A 16,079-nucleotide genomic window follows, 5' to 3' on the forward strand; every position below is an offset into this window, starting at 1 on the left:
TGTTGTTTGTGGCAAGAAGAACTGGTGACCACGTGATTCCAGGACTCGGCAATTCTTGAAAATACATGCCCAGGTTGTGATCACTTGATCGTGGCGATGTTGTGGCCCTTTTAAACACAAGGACCAGTTATAACTCCCGTTTATTTTCACGGCCGTTTGTGAAACAAACAATCACTGAAACGGACAGTCGTAAGCCGAGGACCACCCGTACAGCAACACTGGGTTTGTGTTTGCAAGAAATCCGTCTTCGTCACAGTTTTGGGCAGAGAGAGAGAGACGCAGCAGACAACCCCCCTCTTCCCTCCTATCAAGGCAGCTGGTGTATTTCCCGGACATCTGTCAGGTGAGCCTTGTGTGTTTGTGTGTCTTTTCCAACAGAGCCGTGAGAAAGCAGTCAGCCGGCCGCTGTGTCCTCGGTGGATGGTCAAGGCAACACGTGGCCGGGTTAGGCGGGCGTATAAAAAAGTGGTGGAAGAGAAGGGGTTCCTATTTGTTGCCCCATTCGGTGACAATGAGGGTCCTGGTGGTCTTGGCGACTTTGCTGGCGGTGGCGTTTGCCACCGATACCTTCAACGGGTAGGTAGACACGGGTCTTGGATAGGAAAGAACACAGTGACCGGGGGAAGAGTTCACCGGGTGCCACTTTCGGACTCTTAGCAGCATCGATCGCTGGACAGTTTGATAATTTGGGAGGGGGTCCCTTCCCAGCCTCTAAGCAGAGTCCCTGCTATGTATGCTACATCTTTCTCCTTCTATCCTGGCCACCTTTTAACCGAGGCGCGATGGAGAGCGTTTTAACAAATCGCATCCCTGTTGGGTTTGGTGGCCGCAGCGCCTCAGATGGAAAGTCCCTACAGAGAGTGGTGAGGACAGTGGAGATTATAGTAAGCTTGCTTCCCGCTATTCAGGATACTGCTCATAAGCGCTATGCGCATAGAGCTTGAAGCATTGTTAGAGTGTGTTGTTTCTCTGTGTCACACAATATATGTGGGTGTATGCATCATTTTGTATTTATTTATCTTGTCATGTTCATGTGGTGTATATTGGAGGTGGTGACTCTTTGAGAGCTGTATGCAACATAATTTCATTTTAATATATGCCGTTTTTTTGGGGGGGGGGGATTCTGTTTCTGTCACCCACACAAACTGAGGCAGGCTGATATGGAACTGGGGTAGCTGTTATACAAAAGATTTGTAGGTGACTAGATTGGCTTTTCCTAATTGATGTAAAAATACAAAAACCCACTCACTGAAGAGGGAGACAGGATAGCAGTCTTCCTATATTTGAGGGGCTGCCCCAGAGAGGAGGGGGGTAAAGCTATTTTCCAAAGCACCCGAAGGCCAGACAAGGAATAATGGGTGGAAACTGATCCAGGAGAGATTCAACCTGGAAATAAAGAGTTTCCTGACAGGGAGAACAATCCACTGGTGGAACAGAAGTTGCCTTCAGAAGTTGTGGAAACTTCATCCCTGGAGGTTTTCAAGAAGAGACTGGATTGCCCTCTGTCAGAAATGGTGTAGGGCCTCCTGCTTGGGTAAGGGAGGTTGGACTAGATAACCTACAAGGTCCCTTCCAACTCTTGTTATTCTGTTCCGCAGACATCAGGTGCTCAGAATCACGGCTGCTGATGGAGCTCAGGTGGAGACGTTGAAGGAGCTGGAAGCTCTGGAGAATCTTCAGGTACCGATTAACAAGAACCTTTCCTACGATCAGGGGTCAGAATGATGAAGTTATTCATTAATAAAGAATTTTGAAGAAATAGGAAATTGTTCTTGAGCTATATAGGATGTGTTTCCAAAGTTCATATCTGCTGAATATAACTCCTCATTGGTGACAGGAAGGCATCCGGCCAGTAAACATATCCATATAGTTGTCCAGACTCCACACTGCAAGGGATTATGAGGTTGTTAAAAGAAGATGACGACGATGATGACATGTGTCAATAATCTTCTCTCTTCATTCTCATTTGGATGCGTAGCTGGACTTCTGGCGAGCACCGGCTCATCCCGACCTCCCCATAGATGTCCGTGTGCCGTTTTCCAGCCTCCAAGGGGTCAAGGTCTTCCTGGAGACCAATGGCATCCAATACTCCATCATGATCGACAACGTTCAGGTGAGTGCTCCGACCACATGAGGTGGACATGTTGGTCCTGGAAAGAGCCACTCTTGTAATCTCAAAGATCTGAAATCAGAAGCAGTGGGCCATGGAGAAGAACGTATGGAAGTGTCCCAGAGTTACTTTTCCTTTGGGACAACCATGACCCGGATGACGGAGAAACTCTACATCAGTGTTTCTCAACCGTGGCGACTTGAAGTCCACAGGACTTAAAGTCGCCACGGTTGAGAAACACTGCGTCTACATAATCGTATTGAACTGTAATTCTAAGGGGATGCCACAAAAAGTGAGGGCTTCCATCTATTTTCCAAAAACATCTGAAGGTAGAAGCAGCAGCAAGGGATGGAAACGAATCAAGGAGAGATTCAACCTAGGACTAAGGAGAAATTTCCTGATAGTGAAAACCGTTAATCAGTGGAACAGAAGTTATGGATGCCCCATCACTGGAGGTTTTCAGGAAGAGATTGGGCAGCCATTTGTCCGAAATGGAATAAGATTTCCTCTGTGACCAGGGGGCTGGACTAGACCACCTCCCAAGTCACTTCTAACTCTGGTATATGCTGTATGTTTTAGGCTCGTCTCCAAAAATGTAGTGTAGGAAGTTGACCCTATCTTAATGTTGAAACCCCGTAGTTAAGAAGGTATCCTCTACAGACCATCAGGTGTTTTCAGTCAGTGTTATGGATTGAAAGAAGTTCTAGGCTGCTCTTCCATCAGATGAGTTGGCCAACATGACCAAGGGCTTGGGGTTGGCTTTCCTGAAATTTTCAGAAGGGATGCGGTGGCTCAGTGGCTAAGATGCTGAGCTTGTCGATCAGAATGCTCAGCAGTTCGGCGGTTTGAATCCCTAGCGCCGCGTAACGGAGTGAGCTCCTGTGACTTGTCCCAGCTTCTGCCAGCCTAGCACTTTGAAAGCAGGTAAAAAATGCAAGTAGAAAAATAGGGACCACCTTTGGTGGGAAGGGAACAGCGTTCCGTGCGCCTTCGGTGTTGAGTCATGCCGGCCACATGACCACGGAGACGTCTTTGGACAGCGCTGGCTCTTCGGCTTTGAAACGGAGATGAGCATCGCCCCCTAGAGTCGGGAACGACTAGCACATATGTGCAAGGGGAACCTTTACCTTCCTGAAATTCCTGCAAGGGTTTCGATGGATCAACGGGAGAATGGATTTGAGAAAAAATCCTTGACTCTGCAGAAGGATGGAGTGGAATTTAGCTATGAGTGGAAAACGCAGAGGAAAGATTAACCTCCTGCTCAACTGACCTTTGTGATTCTCCTTGTTGTCTCCTTCAGAAACTGATTGAGGAGGAGAGGAGTCAAATGATGCGCCAACGACAACTCCCAGAGTTGTCACTCACCAATTTTAACTTTGCTGCTTACCACGACTTGGATACAGTAAGTACATTTAAGGCACGGTGAAAGTCTCCAACCATTTTACGATTGCGAATAGTTGAATTCAGTAGTGGAGAAGACTTCCAGAGGACCACTTATGGACCTCATTTTGGCATCTGCTCTTTGGCTGCTAGATCTATAGCTTCATGGACCTCTTGGTGCGCACGAAACCCCTCCTGGTCAGCAAGATTGAGATTGGCCAGACAACTGAAGGACGCCCAATCAATGTCCTGAAGGTAAGTCTTCGTTTGGATGCTCATTTTGGAGGGAGGACTTCTGGATGGGGGAAAAGTTGTCGTGTCTTTTCAACATAACTAAATTCCAAGAGAAGAGAACATCGGTAGCTCAGGATTGAACTGTGGAGCTCTTGGTGCTCTCTGAGCTTGGTGGTTTTCTTGTAGACATTTCATGACCCAGCTAGGTAACATCATCAGTGAAGTATATAAACAGAGAATAAACACCGTCCCTTCCAGCATTGATGATGTGACCTAGTTGGGGCATGAAACATCTACAAAAAGACCACCAAGCTCAGAGAGCACCAAGGACCCCACAGTAATCATCTTCTTCTTCCTCTTCTTCCTCTTCCTCTTCCTCTTCTTCTTCTTCTTCTTCTTCCTCCTCCTCCTCCTCCTCCTCCTCCTCCTCCTTCTTTTCACCCTCCCCAGGCTCTGGAAGCTTTCCTTGAGCCTCTGGGAGGGCAAAAATGGCCTCTCTGTGCTCTGGAGGCCCTCCAGAAGCCGGAAACAAGTCAGTTTCCAGACTTCCAGAATTTCCGGTAGGCCTGTTTTTTGCCCTCCCAGAGCCTCCATGCACTTCCTGGTACCCAAAACAGGCCACGTGGAGACTCCTGGGAGGGGTAGGGCCAGCCAGTCCTTGCAACAACCAGTTCGGCAAACCGGTCCGAACCGGCTGAATCTAATCCCTGTCTAGTTGGGTCATGAAATGTCTGTAAGATGCAAGTCAAAATGGTTGCTTAGATTGAAGGCCTCTGTTTGTTCTTTGCTTGGCACAGTTTAGCACCGGGGGAACCAACCGGCCAGCGATCTGGATTGACACCGGCATCCATTCCCGCGAGTGGGTCACTCAAGCCAGCGGAATTTGGTTTGCAAAGAAGGTAACAGCCACAAACCTTCTGTAAGCAGGAGAGGGGAAAGCTAAACCATCATATCTTGGTTAGATCAGGGTTAGATGACGGATTGAAGAGGGCTCCAATTGCACTACAGGTAGTCCTCGGTGTACAACAGTTCATTTTAGTGACCATTCGAAGTTACAAGGGCACGGAAAAAACTGATTTTTTCACACTTACGACCACTGCAGTCCCGTGATTAAAATGCAGACATTTGGCACTCCTATTGATGAGTGTCCCTGATTACTTCTTGTTACTTTCTGACCAGCATTTAACACCCATGTTATTCACTTAAAACAACTGCAGTGGTTCATAGAACGACTGCAACAAGAAAGGTTGTAAAATGGAACAAAATCCGGTTAATAAATGTCTTGCTTAGCGACAGAAATTTGGGGCTCAATTGTGATTGTGAGTGGAAAAACTATCTATATACAATCTTGTTTTTCCTTAGAGATAGTCCTGTAATTTTCCGAGTGGTGTGGTGACTCACAATCGGGAGGCTGCGAGTTTGATCCTAGGTAGAGGCAGATATTTCTCTCTCTGAGCACGATGAGAATGTATCTGCTGAACAAAACTCTGCACTGGCAACAGGAAAGGCATCTGGCCAGGAAACACCCAGCTTCATTCAGTTGCCCAGACTCTACCCCCGAAAAAGAATTATGGGGTCATTAAAAGATGATGATGATACTCAAATGCAGGAAAAAGGGGGATGGTCCAGCACTTCTGCCCCCACCCCATTTCATGGCTTCTGTTCCCCATTTAGTCTTAAAAGAAAAAAAATAAAATAAAATAAAAGCCATTGCCAATCTGATATTTTCTAGATTCTCCCCCCCCCCACTCCAGGTCTTAAAATAAGTTGGCTTGTGAAGGGTGTCCCATCATAGTGATCCCATAAACCGGGGGTCCCCAATTCCCGGTCTGTGGAGAGGTACTGGTCCACGGCATGCCACAAACTGGGCCACACAAACAAGTGAAGCCCCATCCGTGGGATGCAAGCAGCACACGAAACCACGCCCCCCTCTGGTCGGCGGAGAACCTGTCTCCACGGAAGCGGTCCCTGGTGCCCAAAGGATTGGGGGCCACTGCCATAAATGCACTGTTACGGCAGATCAATGGATGCAATGTAGAGTGGTGCTGCGGCCTAGAGGTTGAGCTCTTGCCTCACAATCTGGAGGCTGTGAGTTCGATCCTAGGTAGAGGCAGATATTTCTCTCTCTGGGCAAAATGAGATTATAACTGCTGAATAAAACTCCGCACTGGCAATAGGAAGGGCATCTGGCCAGTAAACAGCTTCATTCAATTGATTTCAATCCTCTTTAGATCTTTGAAGATATCGGGAAGGATCCTTCTCTCACATCCATCACGGACCAGTTCGATATCTTCTTAGAGATCGTCACCAATCCGGATGGTTATGCCTACACACACACCAAGGTACCTGTTCCTGGTGGTGGAACATCGGTGGCAAATGTGAGGTGCAGCATGAAAATGCTTTAGCTTCTAGTTCCTTCTGCCATTCATTGGAGCTGTGGTGGCGCAGTGGTGAGAATGAAGTATGGCAGGCTAATTCTGCCCACTGCCAGGAGCTCGATCTTCAGCTGCTCAAGGTTGACTCAGCCTTTCATCCTTCCAAGATCGGTCAAATGAGAACCCAGATGGTTGGGGCCAATAGGCTGACTATAAACAGCTTAGGGAGGGCTGGAAAGCCCTGTGAAGCGGCATATAAGTGCTATTGCTATTGATGGGCATTCTTGATCCGTAGAACCGTATGTGGCGTAAGACCAGATCGAAGATAGAGGGATCCAATTGCATCGGAGTTGACCCCAACCGGAATTGGGCAGCAGGCTTTGGAGGTAAAACATTTGGGGGGTGGGCTGCTTTGTCACTGAAGAAATCAGTGCCCCAATTGTGGTTATAAGTAGAGGACCACTTGCCGTTGCGCAACAGTCAAGGCACGCTGGGTTGTCGTTTGCATTGCAGGGACTGGCTCCAGCGGGAACCCCTGCTCCGAAACTTACCGCGGACCTTATGCGGAGTCTGAACCAGAGGTGAAAGCCATTGCGGATTTTGTGCGGCAACACGGCAACATCAAGGCCTTCGTCTCCATCCACAGCTACTCCCAGATGCTCCTCTTCCCTTACGGTTACACCAACGAGAAAGCGGCAGATCATCAGGAGCTGGTAAGCTTCCTCGGAAGAACCATCCGAAAATTCACATGTCTTTTATAATGTTCTCGTCTAGTTTTGTTCTGACTTTGGGGGATTTTTGGATTTTAATCTTTTGAATAAAATTACACACACACACATCCCTACGTAGATATATATATATAATTTTATTCAAAAGATTAAAATATAAAGGAGAATAATTGTAGCCTGGAGTTGACAGGATGGGGTCCTCTGAGCTCGCATATTTTCTTGCAGACGTTTCACAACCCAGCTAGGTAACATCATCAGGGCTGAAGGGAGTGGGCTTGTGGAGGGGGAAAGGGAGAGCGGGGGGAGGAGGAGGAGGAAGGGCGATTGGTGCTCCCTGAGCTGGGTGGTTTTCTTGTAGACGTTTCATGACCCAACTAGGTAACGTCAACAGTGCTAGCAAGGAGTGCAGATTGCTATCACAACCGTATGACGATAGCGATTCACTTACCAACGGGGAGAAGAAAAATTTCCTCCCCTGGGGAGGAAATTCACTGGACCAATGTTTCGCTTAACCACAGAAACGTTGGGCTCCATCGTGGTCGTGAATCGTGGGTGACCCAAAGAATGCTTGGCCAACCCAACAGGCCACCTTAACTTCTTCTCAGCCAGACCTTTTCCCTCGGCTGCTCATCACCCCTAGAAACTTCACCTCCACCCTTGGTCCTCCCATCTCCTCTCCTCCTTTCTCCTCCCAGGATGCTCTGGCCAAGAAGGCCGTCACTGCTCTGGAGTCCCTTCACGGAACCAAATACAGATACGGCAACATCATCACCACCATCTGTAAGTGACTGAAATGGCCACCCGATGAATTGGAGGGGGTCTTGGACCTATGACCGTTCGTTTAGTGACCGTTCGAAGTTACCACAGCACCGTAAGAAAAGGGGGCAGGGCCACTTTTTGTGCAATTGTGGTAGCACCCCCCTGCCTGGTCCCGTGATCAAAATTCTAGAGGCTTGGCCTGGGACTCGCATTTATGACAGTTGCAACGTCCCAGGGTTACGTGATTCCCCTTCGGCGTCTGTCTGACAAGCAATGGGGGAAGCCAGATTCGCTTAACAACCAGGTTACTAAATGAGCAACCGCAGAAATTCGCTTAAGAGCAGTGGCAAGGTGGTGTTAAAACGGGAGAAAACGGATATTTAATAAATGTCTTGTTTAGCGACAGAATTTGGGGGGGGGTCGTAAGTCAAGTACTACCTGTATTGGAATGGGCCTATGGTTTGATTAGGATTATTTATCCTAAAGGTGCTTTTTTCCCACCAAGAGGCAACAGGACTTTCTTGTTTTTGTCTTTGAAGATGTTTTGCTTCTCATCCCTGAAGTTCCTGTGTTCTGACTGGATAATGGAGGAAGGAAGGATTGAGACTCCTTGCAGACAGCTGGTCATTTGCATCCTTTGAGAGGGTCGTTGAGGGCCACCTGAGTGGTGCAAATGGGGGTGGAGACTTGGAGTTACAGTCCTTTTCCTCCATACCCACTTGCACTACTCAGGTGTGACTCCATGAACAGAGAAACCTCCAGGTGGCCTCAACGACCCTCTAAAAGGATGCAAATGTCCAGCTGCCTGCAAGGAGTACCAATCCTTCCTTCCTCCATCATCCAGTCAGAACTGAGAAAGCTTATTGGATGAGAAGAGAAACATCTTCAAAGAAAAACCAAAAAGTCCAGTTACCTCTTGAAAAAAAAAGCACCTTTGGGACAAGCATGGCCTGGATGACATCAGGATTGCGTAGTGGATTGAGTCCATAAGGAATCCAGTAAATCGTTTCCTGCTTGAGCAGGGGGTTGGACTAGAAGACCTCCAAGGTCCCTCCCATCGCTGTCATTCTATTATTAAAGCCACCGTCGTTGGTGACAGTCCTTGACAGTTATCAGCTGCCTTCGGAGTCAGACATCAGTGAGGCAGAGGAACAGCTGGAGCCTGTTCCCACTGTGCGCATGTGCAGAGTTGCCAGACGAAGGGAACAGCTAAGGAACAGGGGTCAACTTGGGAGTAAGGCCACAGGTAAATGGTGAATGGTCCCTCCCCGAGGAAATAAAGGAGGAGCCAAAGGGGAGTGGAGCTTGCAGGAGACAATCAGTTCTCTTAATTGGCTTGTGACTCTCTGAGGCTCCTGGCCAAGTTCTGCAGAGATCGGCCTGGCAGCTCTCCAAGCCAGAGAAGGTCTGTGACTGTAAATCCTCCTTTGAAAGACTTTGCCGGATGTGAATGAGAGGAATTCACTATAAATTAATACAAGGGGTTTTTGTCGGGACCAGAACTTTGCTTCATGATCTCGGGAAGCTTCGGTCAGAACAGCCAGTGATGAAGTGCCCCATGTGGAAAGGGACGCCTCACAGCAGCCAGGCACAGCCCGTTGCCCAGGGTGACTTGTTTTGCGCCCACCTGCCCATTCCCATGTGGTTGCGCCTACCTGGCCAGGCTCACCCAGCTGTGCCAAGCCAGCTGCCTGAGCCTCCACATCGACCTGGCCATCCCCACCCAGTCACGCCCACCTGCTTGCTGTGAGTCGTCCTAGGCTGGTGAGGTCTCTCTAAGACCCCGTCTTACAGAAGGAGGGAGTAAATCTTTACAAACTGGAGGAACTGGTTGGTAGTTAATGGTTCAGTGGACATGTGGCTACAGGCCTAAATCTAATCCCATTTAAGGCTAATTGAGTCTGAGAACCGATAGGGTTTTCTGGCTGGTAGGACATTCCGTCCTTCTCCATGACCCAGTTCGGTGTGTTAGACAATACTGCAATTTTAGGTCTCGGTGGAAAAAAATAAGGTCCTCTCCACGCTCACCATAGTTGTTTACACTCAGCACCCATGGCCTGCTTCGTTAGTATTGATGGGAAGGATCTTGGGGGTTCCTTGGTTGGGTTGGGAATCTGATGTCTGGGATCCTTGATGCTCTCCGAGCGGGATAGTTTTCTTCCAGACGTTTCACGACCTAACTAGGTAACATCATCAGTGCTGGGAGGGAGTGGGTTTTGCAGACAGCAGGAGGAGGAAGTACTACTATGAGCTCCTTGGTGCCAAGTTTGGTTGCAGATGTTTTATGACCTAACAAGGTAACATCATCAGTGCTAGAAGGGAGTTGGGTTTGCAGAGAGGAGTTGTCCTTGATGCTCGCTTAGCTTGGTTGTTTTCTTGAGCACCTTACATTACCCAACTACTGGTAGGTAACATCATCAGTGCTAGACGAGAGTAGGCTTTATGGAATGGAGAAGGGGAGGAGGAAGTACTACTGTGAGCCCCTTGGTGCCGAGTTTGGTTGCAGACATTTTAACACCTAACTAGGTAACATCATTAGTGCTAGGAGAGAGGGAGGTTTGCAGAGGGGAGGAGGAGGAGAAAGGAAGGGAGAGGAGAAAGTACTTCTACGAGCTCCTTGGTGCCGAGTTTGGTTGCAGACTTTTCACGACCTAACTAGGTAACATCATCAGTGCTAAAAGAGAAAGGGGGTTGTGGAGAGGAGGAGGACTCATTTTCTTGCAGACGTTTCATGACCCAGCTAGGTAACGTTATCAATGCTGAAGGGAGTGGATTTGTGAAGGGGGAAAGGGAGAGGGGAGGAGGAGAAGGAAAGGTGATTGATGCTCTCTGAGCTTGATTGCTTCCTTGCAGACGTTTCATGACCCAGCTAGGCAACGTCATCAGTGCTCAAAGGGAGAGGGGTTATGGGTGCTTTTGTCCTGCTCGAAAGACGGTTTTCACGAGCTCGTCTTCTTTTGCACCCCCTTTCCTGTCTCTAGACAAAGCAGACGGAGGCACGATTGACTGGACCTACAACCAAGGCATTAAGTACTCCTACACCTTTGAGCTGAGAGACAAGGGCCGATACGGGTTCCTGCTCCCGGCTAACCAGATCATTCCCACGGCAGAGGAAACCTGGCTTGCCCTGATGGTCATCATGGAGCACACGCGGGACCACCCCTACTAAGCCGGAGGGGATGGGCTTACGGCGACGGTCTTGCCCCAGGCCGCCTGGCCCTCAGCCCGCATTTGGGATTCACCCAGGGGCGCCTGATTCTTACCAATAGCCCCTTTGCACATCACCGGCTCCTGCTGCATTTCTGCTGCTGGTAGTAGTGGTAGTGCGGCAGAACCTGGGAGTGGAGTCAAAGGAGGGATCAGCCTAGCATCCCTACGTAGTCACAAGCGAATGAAATCTAACCTCCCTGGAATTCCACTGGCCCTGACATCTAACTCCTGGCAGGCGCTGATAGTCGAGAAGATTCCTGTGCATCGGGTTTTCAGCAATAAAGTAGTTCTACTTGGACCGTTGTGTGTGGATTTGTTTTTTGTGTGCCCGGCACTTTTTTGAACTAAGCAAGTCCAAGTGACGGGAGATAAAAGTTATAAGTTAAATATGAAATACTGGAAGAAGTTCTCATTTCAGGATTCAGTAGCTTAAGAGTAGGATAACGTAGGAAGGGACCTTGAAGGTCATCTACTGGTCTTTTGGGCACCAGGGACCGGTTCCATGGAAATTTTTCCGCAGACCAGACGGATGTATGGTTTTGCGTGATGCCCGCATCTCGCAGATGGGGCTTTGCTTGTTTCCGCAATCCAGTTTCTGGCATGCTGTGACCTGGTACTGGTCTTGTCCAACCACCTGCTCAAGCAGGAGACCCTTCACCAGTTCAGACAAATGGCTGTCCAATCTCTTCTTGTAAACTTCCAGTGTTGGCGCACCCCCAACCACTGATACGATTCTTCTCATGGTCAAGCAATGTCTCCTTACAAATAAAGGAGAATATTTGTAGCTCAGGGTTGAAATGAGGGATTCTTGGTGTTCTCTGAGCTTGTTTTCTTACCGATGTTTCATGACCCAAACTAGGTAACATCATCAGTGCTACGGTAGTAAGGTGCCAGGCCTGCAGCCATCTCTTCTCTTGGATCTTTGTCCTGCCACCCTTTCTAATATTCTACTATGTCTTTTCTATTGTGGGAAAATGGGAGGGGGGATTGTAGGGAGTTAGAGGATATGTAGCCATAACAACATTCTTTCTAGAAAGCCAAGGTCATCCTTTCTTCTCTGCACCTCTGCACCTGACCGGAACTGGATGGGTGGAACTGCCAGCTTGGCAGTGGGAGATTGGACTATGGGGTGGACTTGTGGGTGGGTGGGGTGGGGGCAAGATCTTGAACTTTCAACTGGGTGGGGAAAACCAGGAAGCTTTCAGATTTGGGTTTTCCCAGATGTGCCAACATGGCTCTCTTCATCAATTGGAACTTTGAGGAATCCTTTGCCTCGGACTCTGACTTACTTTTGGATGCTATTTGGAAGCCTGGCATTAACCCGAATCTGACATAAGGAGCAGACCCGGGGGCCACCTGCTGTGGAGGGCACTGCTCCCCTCCGCTCCCTGAGTCGGGAACCGTGTGAAAAATCTGGGGAGCTGAGCGTTTTCTGGAGACGCAAAGAGGTCTACCACTGGCCGTCCGAATCTCCTGCAGATCTCCTCAAACAATTCTGGTTCCAGCTGCCACTCCGTCTGGTCCACCGTGGCCCTGCTGAGCCAGTCCGCCTGGTGGTTGGCGTCTCCGGATATGTGCTCTGCCTTGATGGACAACAGGTGCCTCTCCGCCCAATGGCTCAGGCACTGAGATTCCACCCAGAGGGCTCTGGAGTGAGTCCCCCCTTGCCTGTTTACATGCACCTTCGTGGCCACGTTGTCATCAGGAGTAGGACGTGTCTTTGCTCTACAAGGGCCTGAAAGTGTTGAAGGGCCAGATGAGCCGCATGCCGCTCCAGTCAGTTTATGTTATGTGTAAGGTCCCGAGGGGATAACCAACCCTGGGCCAGCTGTGTCCCCAACAATGCCCCCCCAGCCATAAAGATTTGCGTCTGTGGTCAGGGTAAGTTTCTCCAGCTCCCTCTGGCTAACGCTGGCAAAGTCCACAACCTGGAAGGACGAGGTGCTGTGCTTGCTCTTTTGGTATGGGAGCAAGAACCACTGGAGGGTTCTAGCATGGAGCCTCGCCCATGGAACAAGATCAGCATGAAATCATCTTCCCCAACAACTGGGATAAGGTAACTCTGGGTACACGCTGCTCTCTCTGCATCTGGTTGACCAGTTTTACCAGGCTAGCCTTACGATCCTGGGAGAAGAAAACCATACCGGAGGAGGAATCTATGATCGCTCCCAAATACAACAGTCTGGTAGACGGTCGCATGTGGCTCTTGAGAACCCATACCTCTGCAGGGTCTCCACTGTTAGGTTTAGGTCTTGAAGGGACCTCTCTGGCGACTCCGCCTGGAGGAGGATATCATCTAAATAACAATGAAGCCTGAGTGGAACCGTTCTGAGATGGGCAGCCAGGGCTGCCAGGACCTTGGTAAAAGTCCTGGGCACCGAGGCAAGGCCGAAGGGAAGAGCTCTATACTGGTAGTGTTCACCAGTGTAGGAAAACCTAAGGAACTTCCTGTGTTCAGGGAGGATAGCTACATGGAGGTAAGCCTCCGTCAAGTCAATGGATGCGAGGTAGTCGCCCTCCCTGATACCCTCCCGGATGGAAAGAAGGGATGCCATCTTGAACCGTTTGTAAACTACATAACGGTTCGACCGTTTAAGGTCAAGGATCACCCTCCAACCCTCAGAGGACTTTAGAAATTACAAAGAGGTTGGAATAAAACCCCCTCCCCCGGTCCTCTTGAGGAACCACCTCCAGCGCCTGGATCTCCACCAGATGGTCAATCGCCTGGCGCATGAGCTGTCTCTTAAGTGCGCACTTGGAGGATGTAAACGTACAAAAAGAATTCGGAGGGAGGGATAGGAATTCCAGTCACAGGCCAAACTTCATTGTGTTAAGGACCCAGAGATTTGAAGTAATACTCTCCCATCGCTCGGCAAACAACGCCAACCGACCACCAATGGGAGCCGTCCAACCCGCTCATTTATTCCGGCGGAAGGGGCTTCTGCCCCCCCCCCCAAAAGGGCCGCCTACCCTGGGGTTGGAAGCGTGACCTGTCCCTGTAAGACAACCTAGCCTTCCCCCTGTCCTGACGTGGCTGAAAATTCCGAGGCTTATAATGATAGTCTGTGTCAGTACCCCTATAGGGTGCCCTACGTGTATATGGTGTGTACTTGTGTTTCTGCTTCTTAGTCGTGGCAGGCAAACCTTACGTTTGTTCTTATCCTCAATGAGGATTGGGTCCAGAACCTCGCCAAACAGCTTTTTTCCCGCATACAGGCCTGCCGCCAGCTTCCACTTCGCTTTGGCTTCTGCCTGCCAGTTTCGAAGCCATACCATCCGCCTAGCTGAAACAGAGGAAGAGCGAGCCCTGGAGGCAAACTTAGTGGCGTTCAAGGTAGCATCTGCCAAAAACTGGGCCGCAGCCATGACCTTGCTGATGTCTTGAAGCAGCCGCACATTGTGCGCTGGCACATGCTCCTGCATTTGTTCAAGCCACATCAGCGTGGCACGATTGAAGAAAGACATGAAGGAAGCGGCCTTGATCGCCCATGTTCCCGCCAGGAAGGTCTTATGCAATGCCAGTTCAGTCCTCTTATCTTCTGCCTTCAGATTGTCGGCTACATCACTTGCCACCATGGGAGTTGGGGATGCCAGGGCGGCCACAGGGGCATCCACCTTTGGAACCTGTAATGCCTGGGAGAAGTCAGGATCCATATTATAGAACCGTCTGTCATTCCCACCCTGGGTGGGGAAAGTACCTGGCTTGGCCCACTGCTTCTGAATGACATCCAGAAACCGTTTTGGTGCAGGGATTTCCTCTTTCCGCGCCGCGGGTTCCACAAAGAAACGTTTTTTCTTAGGCGCTGCCTTGGAAGTTGAGGCCTCAGCCGCGGTCTCCTTCTCCTTGTTTGCCATCCTCCGTTTCATCGGCTGCGGTGCTCCTGGCTTTAAATAGCAAGAAATGGAATTAGGAGGGAACAAACCGGCAAAGGCTGGAGTATCCGGCGCCAAACCTTCATCATCAGAAAGCTCCGTCTCCTTCTGCTCTTCCTCTCCCTGGAGCGAAACCTTGCTGCTCAGCGAAGGGGAGACCTCTCCCTGCATCCTGTCTGATCGAGCAACCGGATCCTGGATGCGTCTGCGCTTGACCTCCATCAGCTCTGCATCCGCCTGGTCAGAAGGCCGGCCCTGGAGGGCTACACCATGTGCAATGGCTCGATGAATAAGAGATTGAATGTTATCAGGCAAGTCCTCAAAATCACCAACGTCATGACTAGGCCCAGGCCTGGGTGCCAGCTGGTGCCTATGCCCCAGGTCAGGAACAGGCATAATGCGTGTAGGCGGATGGTACTCGCCTTCCTCGTCCTTCACTTCCGAGAGTGGGGGTGAGATCGAATTGGCCCTTGGGGATCCAGAGACCTTTGAAGGGGAAGGGGATGGAGAAAGTGGAGCCGCCCTCAGATGGTGTGTGTGGTGGACCTTACCGAGGGCAAAGGGGCCTTCTCCCCATCCCCTGCACCCCCTTGCCTGGAGGGAGCTCGCTTCACCAGTGGAGGAGGATCCTGTGGGGAACCCTTTCTCTTCTTGAAGCTCTTTGAAGGAGCTGCAGAAGTCGCCCCAGAGCTACTTTCACGGTGGGAATCAGCCATGGTCTTGTAGCAAATTCTCTGCCCAAGGCCGCACCTGACCGGTTCAGCAACCAACACAGCGACAAAACTCCTGTTGTTGATCTGCGACTGACCTCACCGGAGCCTGCAGTCGCAATGAGCCTCGTGGCAGAGAAAAAAGGGAAACAAAATGGTCACTGACCATGTGCCTCCCCCCAAAGGTTCAACAAAATGGCCACTAAAAAAATGGCCGCCGCCACGAGGACCTTCCCAAGATGGCCACCGCCCAAGGAGCTCTCCCAAAATGGCCGCTCACAGGGCCCCATACTCACGAGAGAGAAGCCTCCAGACAAAAACCAATGGTGCGGGCAAGCAAACGGCCCCGAGATCATCCAGTGGGCCGCGCAGCCCTCCGCAATTAACAGCCAGCGCCAGTTGAGCCCTCCTGTCATTCCGGATCGTTTGCAGCTATGTGGGAACGCCAGCGTGGTGCACACGCGCTCCTCTCCTCGCAGCCTCAATGTATGCCTGCTGCAGCCCCTGACAGCCATCGGCAATGCAGGGTAACCTCCCTGGTCCACTCACGAGCCAGTAATCGGAAGCAATTTAAACAGAGCCGCAATGGACTCCGATGGCCGGCCCAGCCGGAGCTTGCCTGCGAGGAACCTGGGACTTCCAGCAGGGTCTAGCCCATACAATTAGCTACTCTAGCACAAGCAGGTGGAAGAAAAAACTT

The 16,079-nt window shown here is 50.2% G+C and overlaps 1 protein-coding gene across 1 annotated transcript; it reads left to right on the top strand.

Moving 5' to 3' along the window:
• The first annotated feature begins 417 nt into the window (after window positions 1-417).
• Window positions 418-11,094, top strand: LOC309394842 (carboxypeptidase A1-like). Its single transcript, XM_081958472.1, has 11 exons — window positions 418-576; window positions 1,599-1,680; window positions 1,979-2,113; window positions 3,411-3,512; window positions 3,644-3,745; window positions 4,522-4,623; window positions 5,956-6,066; window positions 6,395-6,485; window positions 6,613-6,812; window positions 7,523-7,607; window positions 10,568-11,094. The coding sequence occupies exons 1-11, from the start codon at window positions 512-514 to the stop codon at window positions 10,753-10,755; spliced, it is 1,263 nt and encodes a 420-aa protein (XP_081814598.1). The 5' UTR covers window positions 418-511; the 3' UTR covers window positions 10,756-11,094.
• The last annotated feature ends 4,985 nt before the right edge of the window (window positions 11,095-16,079 follow it).

This window comes from Natrix helvetica (assembly GCF_964273705.1).
Source record: "Natrix helvetica genome assembly, chromosome: 6".
Taxonomy (NCBI): domain Eukaryota; kingdom Metazoa; phylum Chordata; class Lepidosauria; order Squamata; family Natricidae; genus Natrix; species Natrix helvetica.